Below are 15,447 nucleotides of genomic sequence, written 5' to 3' on the forward strand. Positions count from 1 at the left end.
ATGAGTAAACAGGGCTTTCGCATTTGCCGGCAGCTGTTGGGTCAGACGCCAAATGATGGGCAACGTAGCCGTTTCTACAGTCCCTGCTGGGGTAACTCAGATAACAAATGACTTATCATCACAGCCTGTGCATCTTTCTCATTTAGCCAGACATAAATGCTACTGCAGTTCTAATGGCTTTGTTTCTGTGTATTCTTCACAAAGGGGGTCAGTAGAAGTATTAATTATTATAATTTGCTCAAGATAGCATCCTTAATAGTTTTAGTAAGCTGTCTGAACAGATACACTATATACTTCTGTTCAAGTAAAGAGTTATCTATATTTATAAAATATACAGGGGTCCCAAGCATGTATTAGCACCTGTAGCAATCATGCACAACAACATAAGTAAAGACATTCACAAAACACTCCTGAATCTATTTTAACACAGCTCAAGGTTACACCATCACTCAAAGCAGCTGGTGCAGGAAATAAGAAGAAGAAAGAAAAGTTATGTTGAAGTGTGTAGAAAAGCTGGGACTGCGTTCACTCGGCTTACACAGGTGCAGCTTTTATAACTCAGAGTAGCTTGCCTGGATGCATTGATCCTCCTTCACAAAGGTGGCAAGCACTAACCAAAGTCAATCCATAGGAAATTAATACACAATGAATACACAATAACTAGATGTATTCTACAACAAGAACTACATAAAACAGGCACTTGGATTACGGTATCATCTCCTTCCCTGTTTCATTTCCTGGAAAGATAATGTACATCCTGGGACAGGGCAGTAAAAGTACAACTTCCTGAAACACACTGAATAATTATCAGGGAGTTTGCACAACACATTTACGCTAACAGGCTGATTCTGCAGGCCTTTTCGCTCTTGTATCATATTACCACGCCACCATTCTAGTTACTTAAGCCATGTGTTATTTGAATTTACCAGCTTTGGGATAAATAAAGTACAACTTAGCTTATAACTTATAGTAGCAATTAATCCTGGCAGTCACGCCAGACATATTTATCCAGCAGTGTAAACAGAACAAAGTCCACGCTATGTAGTGATCTGATCAGGCAGCGTCTGTGTGGAAGTGCTCTCCTTGCAGTCGGAGCTCAGAGTGGGTTTATCTCCAATAACACCAGTGCCACAGGTCTCTGATGTGTGCTGCTCAGTGGCTTCATCCTGACAGGAAGGCAGAGCAGTGGCTTCCCCTTGGATGGAGCTGGATTTGTGAGATGAGCTAGGGGAGTTGGTGGGGCTGAGCTGGACAGCTGTCGTGTCCTGAAGCGTGTGCTCGCTTGTCTCCATCTCAAAAGCAACTCCCCCCATCCTCATCAGCGCCCATTTCTCACCTCCTTTGGCCTTATGGGCAGTGTGGGCTTGAGGTCTCCTGCTGATGACACAGCAGCCTGTAAAGAAAGCCAGCGCTATGAGTAAAAGAAGAGGCCCAATGAAGATGGGAGGATTGCTTGTAGGGATGAAGGTACCAAAGGCAAAAGCTCCCACTAGGGTGATGTTGATGCCAGCCAGCATGATGCACAGCCCACAGGCGCAGCACAGGGCTGGAGAGGGCAGGCTCTGGTGCCTCAGAGCATGCTGCTCAGGGGTCTTCTTGGGAGCAGATGAACTGGAGTTTTTTTCAGGTAGCACCATGTCTCAGGAGAGCTCAGAGAAGCTGTTGATCGGATAAATGGCTGAAAATAGATAATTTAAACTCTTTAGAAAGAGAGGCTGAAAAGTAGCATGACGCATTTTAGAAGCAGTGCAAATGTTTTAAAGCCTTTTAATTCTTGTGATATTTAACTCTGGCAACTTTTTTCTTCCAAAGTAATTTTTTAGTTGTTAAAAAACTGTAAGCATTCCCCTCTAATTAAACGCATTAGTTATGAGACTTTAAACCTGAACAATATTAAAGCGCGGATACAATTCATCTATGGCAACAACGCTGATAATGCCAAGTGAGAATCTGCAAATATAAAAACACAGTCTTGTTCTCTCGCCGATGGTCCACAGACACACACAAACCTGAAAGCAACACTTGCTGCACCATTCTGTGTCGCTTACCTTAAATCGGACACATGACTCTGGCCGTTTGGGCGCTTTGTCCGTCTGTCATGTTGCACAGGAGCCGCGGGTGTGATCTGCTCCTCCTGCAGGTGAACAGCGGAGTGATCTGCAGCTGATGCACTGCTGAATATCGGCCACTGGCTGCGCTGTGGAGCTGCTTCAAACAAACAGCCCAATCACAGCCATCTCTGAAGTGCTTAAGCTTTTAACGTGTCACATTCAGGGTGCTCTGGGGAAAGTGGAAACACACACACCAATGCACTCCTACATCTCTCAGATGTTTATTTCCTTAAATCTAAGAATGGGAAAAGTTTGTGAAACCTGGGGGTTATTAAAGTGTAAAAAAAAAGGCTCGAGATTATGGCCTCGCTCCTTTCTCCTTTGCTTTTCAAAGAAGTCTTAGCAAGGACACAGCATCTGTGTTTCTTACCAGTGTGTGTACAGGATATTCACCATCTCCTGTCCCCTCCTCATCTGTTCAGTCCAAAACAATGAGTTTATCACTTCTGACTGAAATAAATCTTTGTAAACTAAAGCACATCTGCTGCAGTGGAAAACAAAAATCCATTTGCTCACTTCTCGTGAACAAGACCTTTGAGTGCACAGCACAGTAATATTGTCTTGATGTAACACAGCTTAGACAAGAGGAGACACTGAAGAGCTTTTTATTGAGAACACAACATGCCAGTGAAAATACGCTCTACACATGAGAGCTTTATGCATAGGACCCCATATGAGCTTTGACACATTTCAGAGAGACTCTATAATCGCATACCAATTACTGCATCTCATTCTAGGCCATTTCAAGTAGACGGAGGGAAACAAACAGCTTCTTTTATGATTCATACAAGAAGTGTGGGGGCTTTAACATAGCAAGCAGTTGTTTCCTAACATGTGTATTCATTCTGAGCAAATCTCCATCAATTCATGCCAGCCTATGAAGGCCCTTAGTTGCTATAGGGATGGGTTGTCCATGGCAACAGTGTGAAATAAGGGAATGAGTTAGCACTGGCACATAAACTTTGTAGGGTATGGTAAACAGGAGCCTTTGGAGATCCCATTCAAACACAGACAGTCTAAATTATAAGACAACAAAGAAAAAGTAGCTTCTTCAAAAAAAAAAATTTTTTTTTTAAAACTTAAAGGATAAAAATCAGAAAGAATTCTCAGTTCGTCCATAACAGTTTCCATTGGCACAGACACAAAATCAAAAAAAAAAAAAAAAAAACCACACAGGGACAATATAAAACTGTTAAAAAATATTTTTTTAAACTCACTTCACAGAATAGAATCACGTATCTCACTAGTGCAACATAAACTATTCTCCAATCCCTTTAAACCAGCCATGCAGGGCTTGTAACAGGTAGATTACACAGATATCATCAACAAGTGCTTGTGATGCAAATCTAGAACAAGGCTTCACCACTGCTAAATGTTTCTACTGGCTTTCAACCGCTTTCCCTCCCAGTGACACTTATCTGAAGCAGCAAAAGATCTCTCTTAGTCCCTTTCTAGTTTTTTAAGCCATCCCATTTGCTTTAGCTGCAGCTCTCTCGAGCCCTGGCAAACCCAGTCACTGCCGATTGATCTAAACCAGCGTGCCAGCCCAGGAATCAGGAACATTACAAAATACAGAGACCATACCTGCTGCACACACGGTGAATAGTCTTTGTGTGTACACATTAACATTATATATAAAAGTCCCACGGTTCAGCTTTAAGTCTCATGAACTGCATAAAACTTAAAACAAATGCAATTTTCACATTTCAAGTAATTTAGACTTAAAAATATATATAAGACCACTAAGACAATAAGAAATTAAGCAAACCTCTTGGAATAATCTGCATCACAACACCAAACATGACCTCCAATGAGAAGTTATAGCAAAACCGCTGAAAAGATAAATACTATTTTTAAGTGTCAAAATCATATCATTGGTGAAGCTTTAAAAACACAAGAACCTCCCATTCTGGGCAAACTAAATAAGATATTTATTTTAAAGTACATCAGTGCTGCAGGTAGCTTGTATTGACATGAAAGAAAGGAAGAAAAAAAACTTTAAGATCCAGCCACACTCTCAGGTAGTCATGAAGACACAGCTCGACAAAAGAGTCAACAGGTAAAACAGGGGAAAGGCCCAGTTTAACCCTCAGACTCCTCTAAGTGTTGTCTGTTTTATCATTTAAATCACATACATTCACACATAAAAATCATATGTATATAAAAAAGAAAAGGAAACATGCTTTAAAAAAGCAACAAAAAATCCATTTTCTTTAGTCACTAAAAAGCTTTCAAATAAAATAACTAATTCACAGCTGTAAAAACAAGAAAAGTAAAAAAAAATCTCCCTATAAGACGATATTGCATTAAAGCAGCAGCAGCTGCTGCTGCGTAGCTGTCCTGATTCTTAAAATGCTGTTTTTGGTGATGATATGTATTTTAGTAAAAACTGCTGGCACTGAGAGCAGTTTCTGGTGTTTTGGGTAACAATGACTAACCCAACCTGTGAAGACAATATGTAAATTTCTTAAAGACAAAGTTGTTCTGAAAGAAAATCAAACCTTTTCTAAAAATACTCAGGCAGCTTAAAGTATCTCCTGGTCAAATCCTGGAAGTTTTACTGTTTTCTATTAGTAGGCGGAAGCTGAGGTTTAACTGCACACTTGATGTTCAAACTCTCACGGATAAGACTACTGGCCAAGGAGAAGACTTTCAACAACAGAAACACTTTTCATACTGTGTGACTGATCCTACAAGGCTCCCTATAAAAATAAAAGTCCACACAGAAGGTAACTAAAATTATTCAGATAACATGATAAGGAAGTTAAGGACCCTCAGGCTGTGGTGTCATCTGAAGCGGGTGCAAAGTCTCCGTGCCGGAGAGCACTGGACTGTGCCCGTCTGCGAGCCAGCCTGGAGTTAGAAGGAGGAGAAAGCCTCATGGAGCAAACAATGGCTCCGACGTCCTCCCGCTGCTCCTCGTGCTGGGATAGCTGCCGGTTGAAGGCGATGGCTTCTGCTGCAAACTGGGTCAGATCTTTGGTGCTGCTGTTCCTAGAACAAGAAAGAAGGCAGAAAAAGATATGAGACATCTAAGCACACTTCTGCCACTTCTCACTTTAATAATGTGATTAGAATATAGTATCCTAGATCCTTATTTCATCTATCCAAATATTTTACATCTCAAAAAAAAAAAAAAAAAAAAAAAAAAAACCCATCTTGAAGCATAGAGAACCTTAAATTGTTCTCAAAATTTAACAAAAAAGTTGTTCATAAACAAAGGTATGTGCAGAAACTCTAGTTTCCTATGAAAAACCACAAACACTAAAGGTCTGACTCTACTTCAACCACAGAAACAGAGGTAAAATAAAGACAGACCTCTGCAGAACACGAGGAGTTGGAAGACCTCTCTCTGGAGCATTCTGTAAAGAAAGAAAAGAAAAAAAATTACTCACAGCTTGAAAATAAGGACAGTAATTGCAGCTGTCTAACATTAGACAAGTAGTGCTCAAATGTAATTATACCCACCCCCTGCACCCAAGGGTGCTTGAGGACCTGAGCAGCACTGAGGCGCAGAGTGGCGTCCCGAACCAACAGCTTTGATATGAGGTCCTTGGCGCCCACTGTGATGTGGGCCCAGTCCTTGTCTGGAAATTCATATTTGCCCTGCTGGATGCTCTCAAACAGGTGACTCTGAGAGGAGAGGATCAAATAACATCGCCTACTGATAAGTACATGCTATCGTTTCCACACACACACACGCACACGCACACCATGTATAGTGCATTATTGTGCTGCATTCATTCTTTGTAATAGTGTCATTACAAAGTTGTCATTCTGTTGTGCATTATAAATTCAGACCTCCCACGTTCTTTACAGAAGTGAGCTTTTTCTCCACGCAGCACAAAATTCAATAAACCAAAACTCAGCTCAAGCTAAGATAATGGAAGAAGAACCGACAAAATCCATCTAGATGAAGTGAAAGCTAAAACAAGGTTTTCCCTGGTAAACCTACGGAACCTGTTCCCATTTCTTCTCAGCCCAAATACTCTACTACTTAAAAAATACCCAAAACTCTGTACTGAAAGTGTTTGGCTTTTCTGAATAATTCACATAAGAGCATTTGACATACGGGTCAGCAGCTAAAGCCAAATCAGCCGTAGTGCTCCTATGCATCCGCTTTTCTAATTTTTTTATTTTTAAAAAGAGATTTCAACCTACATCTAAGCCTAACTTAACCTACAACCTACATCACTAATTATGTTTCTTAATTAAGACAGTATACAGCAAAAAAAGAAAAAAAATTCTTATATTTCCCAGAATCCAAGTTCAGATACTAAAATGTCTCATCTCGTCCCAGAAACCATCTAAACTCCACACAACCAGACTATGCAAAACAGAAAATATTCAACTGAAATGTGTAAAATAATCATTTTAGTTATTTTATTTGAACTGTCTGCCATGGACATGATAATCAAAGAGGTCAGCATTAAGATGAACAAGCTGTAATGCCAGCTAAAGGAGACAAACTACGAAATTACTATTAGTTTTATTGTTGTTCTTTTAACACCTCTAGTCTGTAGTTTTATATTGTTTATAATGTCTTCATTTCAGAATGATAAGCGGGGACACACAGTGAATCTCTGTGGTGCAAACACTGCTGAGCTGAGCAATTATCCATGGGATGAACACTAAACAACAGTGCTTATTGGAGGGGGCATACCTGGCATGTTCTGCATCTTTCTCCCCGATCCCAGCCACAGTCAGAGCCACAGTGTCCTATGAAGGGTGGGCTGCCGCTCAGTAAGATGTAGAGGATGACTCCGAGGCTCCACAGATCACAGCGTTTGTCGTAGAAGGAGGCCTCATCAGTAAACACCTCAACTACTTCTGGAGCCATGTACTCTGCTGAGCCACACTGAGAGAGGGCGAAGATTAAAAACAAAGAAGAGGCAACTCAGTGTAATCCCTTATCAGTTAATTGGACAATATTATGTGTCTATACGTGGCCGTTAATTTAGAATTAGACACTTACTGGTGTTGTGAGCTCTGGGGTTGTTATGGGTGTACAGGCACTGCTGAGCTTTACTCCACTTCCTAGATCAAAGTCACAGATCTTTACTGGCGACACCTAAGTAGAAAGAGAGTAAATACATATATTATGTTGTTAAATTATAAACCTTAAGGGATAATTAATGCCTTTCTCAACTCATTAAATGCCAATTACCTGATCAGTGTATTCACAGAGTATGTTTTCTAGCTTAAGGTCTCTATGGGCAATGCCTGCAAACAAAAACCAAAAACACTGTCACCTTTACACTCAAGAAAGAAAACGAAACATCTATTTCCTTTGGATTTCAGCAGAACACCTGCTTGAATTTTGACCTACCTTTTGTGTGTAAAAAGTCGAGAGCTTGGGCAATGTCTTTCACTACCTTACTAGCCTCCAGTTCATCAAAGTGCTTTCGGTTTTGGATATGTGTAAGAATAGAACCTGCAGAAAGAGAAGAGAATCACTCACGGGTATATTTGTGCGCTCATAATGAGCCATCTGGAAAAAGCTCTGTTTGCATTACATAAATGCTGTGTTAATTATTCACACTTACCACCACGCAGCTTTTCAAATACCAAATAAAAGCAGTTGTTGTCCTCAAAGAATTCGATCAATTCCAAAATATTCCTGAACAACGATATGTTTAGGTGATTAGAATTTTTTTATTTTTTATTCTGGATATGTTTTCTTTTTAAAAAAAATATTAATCAGATAAAAATCAACTCACTTATTTCCTTGACACTGATAAAGAGTCTCCACTTCTCGAAAGACTCTGCTGCGGCTGTGTCCTGCACTCTTTTCTATGATCTATGAAGGCGAGCAGCAGAAATTGTGATTCAATGGACATTTTGATTGACTTTAAAAAAAAAAAAAAAAAAAAATGTAGTACAGCTTTAAAGAAAATGTTGCCATTAAAGAGCAACCCAACCTGTTCAAATGACATTTTAATTTGGCAAAACTGTCCTTTATTTACCTTCACGGCATACTCATGTCCATTCTGCAGGCTGATACATCCTTGAACTTTAGCATATGCTCCCTGGCCGAGCACCTCATGAGTCAATTTGTAGAGATCTGAAGAAAATATAAAGTGTTGGTCAATTTTCCTGCTTTCACATGTACTGCATGTGTCTCAGTTTTAGCCTACTTACCATCAAAAGTGCCAGTGGAGCTGTCTGTCGCTCTAGTTCTTTTCTTCTTCTTTCGTTTACCTGTATCTGGGATGTTCACTGGCTGGCTTTTTTCACACTCTGTAGAGGCAGAAATGAATCCTTACACACAAATTAAAACGTTGCAATTTTTTGCACAGCGCTCTCGCTTTGTAAAGTTTACAAAGCTATAGGAATGCTATAAAAAATAAAGCATTTATACCTGCTGGGTCTTGGGAAAGATTTTGTCTCTCCTCTGAGGTATTTCTGTTCTCCTGAATGCTCCCACAGTTTTGCCCTACTTGGCCCAAAGCCAGGGAGTTACCCTGTTACAGAGAAGGAGGCCACATGGGGGACAGGGGGAGGGAATAGTGCAAAATCAGCCAGAGTAATCAGGTGTTGGTACAGTAGAGAAAAAGCAAATGAAAAAAGCAAAAAGGAAAAATTCGCTTCGGCCTTGGTAAGAAATACTAAAAATAAACACTAATCCATAATATAATAAAATGTTCTATCCATATCATAGGCTTGCAATTGTAAAATGGCTAACTGCAGTTATAGGGATGCATCACCACTATTTTGATCATTACAACCACCTATGGCAATCTGCCAAAACAGTGGTCAATATGATAATACTGGAAACCCCGTGACAGGCCTTATCTGGACCTTACCAGAAACATTTAAACAACAGGGCATGGTGCTTTGATGAAACTACTGTGCACTACTTTCTGGTCGTTTTATCTTATCAGACATGTTTCAGGAAGTCATAGCTTTTGGAATCACCACTAATCATAGAGTAGATCAAAGCTACCTGGAGGGAGGGCTGGAAGGGTTGCAACTCCGTCATCACGCTGTGCCTCACCATATCTGCCAACTGCCACATACAAATATAGTTAGTCGCGTTAATATACGTAACAACTAAATACAATGCAGTGATAAGGCAAAAGGCTAGAGCAATGGAGAAGACACCACCCAGCGTTAGCTTATGTGTTCCAGTTTCCTTTTTCTTTCACTCTTTGGTATTACATTGTGTATCGCTCTGAGTGTGTTTTTAGTGTTCATCTAAATGACCGCAGAATATTCACTTACAGCAAAGTTTATTGAATTAGTTAGTTCACACTAGTTAAATGCTATGTTTCGGTTAGAAAAAACATAAAACATTGATAATTAGCTGTTAGCTAATGGAGTTATACCAGCAGTTTGTACCGATACTAAAGTTAACAACTGTGTGTACTGACAGTCAACAACGTCCACTTAGATAATTACTTAACATTAGCAACGTTGTCCTAGTTACCATGAGGGGATTCTGTATAAAAGATCATTACGGCATTACAAAAGCCAGAGCTAGCGGTGGCTGTTGTTAGCCCAAGCTAGCAAGAAACAACCCATAGATAGCCTACTAAATCGATTTACATGACCAGTTGCTAACTGTATTCAGAGACTGTTTAAGCAACGTTAAAATAAAACCACAAATGCAACAAACCCTTCTAACGTGGACTCCACGCCAGCCAAATCCCTGCAGTCAAAGCCTGTGACAGCTGATGTAAGCTCCCATTGCTTTCTGTTATCAATCAGTCCAAACAGCTGATGACGTACTGGGCGGGAAAACGCGAGAGCAGACGTTTGCCCCGCCCCTTTCCGGATTCCCTCCTCTCCCATTGGTAGCGTGACCTCACTGATGCAACGTCACTTGGCAGGGTTCGTCACCACGCCTCAGTCCACGTAGTGGGGATTTTTGGTGCATGATGATGGCCTTTATTTATCCATGTAACAGGTTTGGCAAGTGAGCAATGATAATAAGTATGTTATATCTATTGTTGTTGTTGTTGGGTTTCTCTTTTTCCATCCTGCTGCGAAAATGAAAACGGACGCGACTGACTGATGGGAAGAACTTTTATGCCCTTAAATCAGATTTTAAACAGTAAAAACACATCGTACAAAATACAAACTCTGGTCAACAAGAAAACAAACAATGCATCAAAACTTACACGAAGATAAAACATATACATGCACAAGAGGAAAGACAGAGTACAGGAGATGCAGTGTATAAAACAATACAGAATAATAACGAGGAAACTCACAGCACCATAATGAATGTGAAGTGAAAAGTTCTGTAAAGGAACTTTGCCACCATCTGCAGAAGTCTACTGAGTTTATGGGCCATGTCGTATATGCTTGGAAACCACTCATACACTCTGTCTGGAGTGTTTTGATGCGGAAGTTTTCTCAAGGGGCTCAGATAACGTCATAATGTAAACTCCTTTGTCCATGTGGCTTTGTCTAATTGCATATCTTCTCTGTCATCTCTTTCTGCAGGAAAAGAAAAAGAGGAGATGTTAATAGATCAAGTCTAATATATTGTTTGAGAAAATGAATATTTACACCGTCATAATGGAGAACACCGATTCTGAGAAAGAAAGCAGTTGCTCCTTGAAGACTAAAAACAAACATAATTTCCTGGGGCACAAAAGGTGGGGCAATAAAACAAGGTCTATTCAAAAGATTTATCTTTTATGCAGCGTGTTGACATTAATGTCTTGTCCCTGTTTTCACATTGCAGGGGGAATTATGCAGCCCAAGCGTGGTAATGATGATAACTGCAGCTTTTTATTGACACTTGGAACACCATTCCCCATCAGCTCACATGCGATAGAGGCTCCTTTGTTGGAAAACAGCAACAAGTACAATCTTTAATCACATGACTATCCAAAGTCAGCAGATTCTCTTATGAGTCTTTTCTCATCAGACCTAGCCATTTCCTGGATACATTTTGTTCATGATGGAAAACTGAGTGAAAACTAATTAAATTCGTGAGTCATACGGAATATATTATCTTAGTGAGAACACTATGAGCTTTTATTGTCGGTGCCTTCTATTTATGTATGCTGAACTGGAAAACACACCTACTCAAAGATGAACAATAAGCACATCAAACATTCACGCAACTGGGATAAAGTTGGCAAGGTGGTAGATATTCTCTGCTAGACTGACAGTTCCTCCGTTACAAAACCTCCATCTGATTCTTTTTCATATGCATCCTCACTTCACACTCATACATCTGATGTCTCACCAGAGGCTCCAGTTCAGAGTGATCAATGAGGTTGAACTCTGAGATGAAATAATAATAGTGTTTGTAGCAAGTATTGATGTGGGCCTCTGCACCCATACTGCAGATGCTGTCAAAGTGATGGATGTAAACGTGCACAAACACCCGGAAGAGACGGCTCAGGATCTTCTTGCACACCTGCTGGAAGTTCTTGGGGAAAGGTACTCCTAGGATGAAGAAGGAAAACAATAAGAAATAAAAGGACTTCTATTCAGAAGCTGGTTTAATAAAATAATAGATTTGGTAAAGGAAACTGTAGGACTCAATTGTAAATGGATTTACCATGCATGCAGATTTAAAGTGCATTATTAATCATGCTTATCTACAATAGGGCTATTAATCTACCTCATTTCCTAAATAATCTATTGAGTAGTTTGTGTTTCAATTCCAAAAGACCTTATAAAAATATCTGTGTTTTGTGCTGAAGAGCTGAAAAGGCCCCGTGAAGAACAATCTAATTATTCGTATTTAATTTCTAAGCAAAGGTGCAGCGAAGACAGTATTGCTGTCTTATTCTCCCTCAGGTCCATGGGGGATTGTGATAACTGAGCAAAGGGAGGGACAGAAACACCCTGAAGGAGTTGTCAAGCACTAACAGACAACCAAAACCCATTCACACTCGTGGGAAATGTTGAGTTTTCATCATACCTGACTAGCATGTCTAGGCTTGATATAAGAAAAGAGAAGTCCCAGAATGTCAGTGCTAACCACTGCGCCACAGAGAGGCTCTGAGCTCACGCTGCTGTGACGCATGAAGTTCTCACCTCTAATTTAACACTATGATCACCTAGTCAACAATCCCCTCTAAATGTCAACATTTTATTGTCTAATTAACCTCTCCTTGAACTCAATCATTGCATTTGAGAGCTTAATGAAGGAGAGCACCTCTGCACTCTGTGCTGACACTTTAATATAAAATCTCTGCAGCCAACACTCAGTCATGTATTAGCTTACGCACTCAAGAGCAGTCCGATGGTTTCATTTGTAAACTCCTCACACACACCTACTCTTGTGGGGAAGATTTCCTCATTATTGATTAGTGACTCTATCCAGTCCATCAGCAGATTCATGTACTTGAGAGCAGGCAGCTTGGTGGGTCTCTTGTAGTCTTTACCATCCTGCCATCTGTACTCATACCTCAGTCCCCCAGACATGATAGGGCACGTGCGCTCGCTGCAGTACTCGCTCACTGTGCCATAGATTAGGTTAATTCTGTTAAAGAAATCCACCACGTGAACAGCAATCCAGTCATTGAGGTTCTCGCCTTCTGGGAGCTGAACTACTTTCCTCAGGTCCAAGCCAGATTTGAGCGAAGCCTGGGCCTTCTTGTACAGTTCAAACCGCTGCGTACCGGGCTCAAAGCGCTTCTTTGGCCTAAATGTTTTGTCTTTGCTAAACACTTGACCAAGACACAATGCCATTGACTCAGTTATTTCCCCTGAGATAAGGGGAGAATGCGCAACGGTGAAAAATAGTTAGGTTGGAGTATGAGAACGTGTAGCCTTCCTGGGAGAGGGGAACCGGTCGGATTTCAGCTCTTGGAATCAGGTCACAGGTGGTCAGCGACTGTCGTGTAAAGACTGCAAGGAGTTCTTGTTTTCATTTGGTGCGATGACACTGTGAAGATAATAACAGGCATGTTAAACCTTATGTGGTCATTTTGGGGTGAATAAAACATAAAAGGTAAAAAAATTCATGCAATATTCAATGACAACAATTGTTATAGCTACCATAAAGTAAAAACAAAAACAAAAAAACCCTACATTTTCCTAAAGAAGACCAGCTAAAATGTTTTTTTATAGTCACAGCTGCTCTTTGTGAACCAAATGACCTTAAAGCAAAGTTTTCAGTTGCAGCTATCAGTAAAAATAGCAACATTTTCAGTCTGCTGTACCAAAAGTCAGGCCACTTGAGTCAGGCGTAACTGGGAAAATGATTGGTATGTTGTGATCCACTAAAGATTAAACTGTGAGAGAAAATGTCCTGAGTGAAATAGTTTTAATGCTCTTAAAGGCAGAACTAGGACTTTAATTTTTCTTTTTTTTGTGGGGGGGTGGGGGGTGCACTAAATATAGATAGAAAACTGCCCATTCTTGTTTGACAAAGTGGATATGAAACTAAATTAAAAGTTTAGGGATATTTTTTGTGCAAAGCTATTGTCCATCTGCCTGGTGATTTGCTTGTATTGGGAGCATGACTTCACAGGTTTTAAATGTCATGGTAATGAAGCAGTAATGATTGCGTATTTTATTTGATATAATATTAACTTGGAGGATTTATTTTAAAGCAAGAAGATGGACGGTTACATTTTACAGTCTCAAATATATTTTTTAAACGCGTTAATGTGGCAAAACTGAATTGAATTGTACATTTCTATTCACCGTTTGAAGGATGTGGGAAGAATGTCCAGAGATCTGACACCTAGATTAAAGCAGCTGTGATTGCAACACATGATACTGCAGCCGCATTGTGTCCTGAGTCCCATTTTTAACTGCCGTATTCAGAATTTCCCACGGTTGTAACTGAGGCTCTGGTGACTTGAATTAGCAGATGTTTCTGTCACTTCATGCCAGTCTGTACTCCCATCACGTGATATTGATATGGGTGTTGTTATCTTTCTATTAACAAAATAACCTAAAAAATCACAACCCACAGGCCTCTCACATGTTTGTAAAGCTTTTGGAGGACTTGGGTCCCTCCTGTCTTAATCTGAGGAAAAGGCAATGGCTAGAAATAAAAACAGATGTGATCATATCCATTGGCTCTTTCCACTAGCTTTCATAGTTTGCCTGATCTCAGTTCAAAACTCACCACTGGGGGAACTTGAATACGTGGTCAGTAGATAGCTCTGAATATGTCCATAACAAACAAGAGTTAGACAGAGCTTCATTCACTCCTAAACTCTGAGAGACACTGGTTCAGTTAAAGCTTCATCTCGGAAATCTTTGGGATACGAAAACAGTTATGATTTATACAGAAAGTGACAGTATGAAGGAGGAAGTGACCGTTGACCAATTTCTGTCCCTACTTGCCTCAGCAGTCACACTGAAGCATGTTAGAGCATGTAATGTCGCATGCATGCTTCTTTTTCTTCTTTTTCTACCAATTTTCCATCAGACACTGCAATTTCTTGAAAGTCTTTCATTTCGTGGTGCAGCAGCAACAAGAAACAAATTGTCAGTGGGAAAGCAAAACAAGACATTACAGAATGGAAAAATCTCTGTGCACTGTACCTGGCCGAAATCCTGCAGCGGAGTGTTTGGAATGTGGTGGAGAGTTGTGGGAAGTTCAGGGAGGATTCGAGTGTCTGGATCCTTTGATTCTAAACTCCCTGTGAAAGCCTGCTTCAGTGACTCTGCCCCCTCTAGGTCCTCTGAATTTTCTCTCTGCTAGTTGCTAACGGTCTTAAGGGGCTCCAACTTCCCTCAGGAAAACAGACAACACACTAAAAGAGAAAAAAAAAGTATTTGCCTTCTCTTCCTGTAGGTGATGTCACTTCCTGACTTTGTCTAGTAGGTTCTGCTATCTATGTGTGTGTGTCAGTATGTGGGTGGGTGTGTGGAGGACCTATAAACTGAAAGAGAAGAAGGGCTGAAAAAGGCCTTCCCCAAACACCGACTCTGCCCTCCCTCTTTTTCATTTTTTTTCTTTCTTGTCATTCTGTAGGCAAAGCAGCCAACCCTCTTATCCAACCAAAGCCCAGCCCTCTGGTAAAGGTCCTGAGAAAACATCCCTTCTCTTGAGCTACTTATAGGACACAGGGAAAAGAATAATCCCACAAACATTTCTGGATGCCTGGCAGTCCACGACCATGATGCCTGGCTATTTTTTATGAAGTCTCAATAACATATTATTTAAATTCTTTGCCTTTTAAAGAAGTTGCTTTGGAATTCAGTGCGTTCCCTACATGGAAAAACTGCTCTTTGAAAGACACAATTTCTCTTTAAAGGACTAAAAAAGCTCTGCATTCAAATCATGAACAAACAAGCCACGTGTGACTTTAACAGTCTAATTCCTTGTGACCTTAGAAGGTTACCTTTTTTGTGATAGCTGCTCTGTTTGTCTTGGGGAAAAATGGTGATACTAAAGTGCACA

General features: G+C 40.3%; 3 protein-coding genes across 5 annotated transcripts; all 3 read right to left on the reverse strand.

Moving 5' to 3' along the window:
* Positions 1-529: 529 nt before the first annotated feature.
* On the reverse strand, positions 530-2,135 carry LOC116333318 (transmembrane protein 275-like). 2 transcript variants are annotated; one of them, XM_031756524.2, is made up of 3 exons: positions 2,049-2,135; positions 1,472-1,678; positions 530-1,393 (listed from the first exon to the last, which is right to left on the reverse strand). In XM_031756524.2, the coding sequence occupies exons 2-3, from the start codon at positions 1,635-1,637 to the stop codon at positions 1,038-1,040; spliced, it is 522 nt and encodes a 173-aa protein (XP_031612384.1). In that variant the 5' UTR covers positions 1,638-1,678; positions 2,049-2,135; the 3' UTR covers positions 530-1,037. The 2 variants fall into 2 exon arrangements, with proteins under 2 accessions (XP_031612384.1, XP_039462570.1); XM_039606636.1 differs by having other exon boundaries at positions 530-1,678.
* Positions 2,136-2,700: 565 nt separating this feature from the next.
* Positions 2,701-9,873, reverse strand: mknk1 (MAPK interacting serine/threonine kinase 1). Its single transcript, XM_031756534.2, has 14 exons — positions 9,730-9,873; positions 9,058-9,120; positions 8,473-8,575; positions 8,253-8,351; positions 8,078-8,175; positions 7,832-7,911; positions 7,658-7,731; positions 7,441-7,545; positions 7,279-7,334; positions 7,087-7,182; positions 6,775-6,969; positions 5,580-5,744; positions 5,430-5,473; positions 2,701-5,105 (listed from the first exon to the last, which is right to left on the reverse strand). Exons 2-14 carry the CDS (start codon positions 9,109-9,111, stop codon positions 4,886-4,888), a joined length of 1,389 nt encoding a protein of 462 aa, XP_031612394.1. The 5' UTR covers positions 9,112-9,120; positions 9,730-9,873; the 3' UTR covers positions 2,701-4,885.
* A 248-nt stretch (positions 9,874-10,121) lies between these two features.
* Positions 10,122-14,942, reverse strand: mob3c (MOB kinase activator 3C). 2 transcript variants are annotated; one of them, XM_039606894.1, is made up of 4 exons: positions 14,586-14,942; positions 12,311-12,969; positions 11,317-11,519; positions 10,122-10,556 (listed from the first exon to the last, which is right to left on the reverse strand). In XM_039606894.1, exons 2-4 carry the CDS (start codon positions 12,771-12,773, stop codon positions 10,527-10,529), a joined length of 696 nt encoding a protein of 231 aa, XP_039462828.1. In that variant the 5' UTR covers positions 12,774-12,969; positions 14,586-14,942; the 3' UTR covers positions 10,122-10,526. The 2 variants fall into 2 exon arrangements, with proteins under 2 accessions (XP_039462828.1, XP_031612363.1); XM_031756503.2 differs by having other exon boundaries at positions 12,356-12,969; positions 14,586-14,899.
* Between the last annotated feature and the right edge of the window lie 505 nt (positions 14,943-15,447).

Source organism: Oreochromis aureus, linkage group 23, assembly GCF_013358895.1.
Source record: "Oreochromis aureus strain Israel breed Guangdong linkage group 23, ZZ_aureus, whole genome shotgun sequence".
Taxonomy (NCBI): domain Eukaryota; kingdom Metazoa; phylum Chordata; class Actinopteri; order Cichliformes; family Cichlidae; genus Oreochromis; species Oreochromis aureus.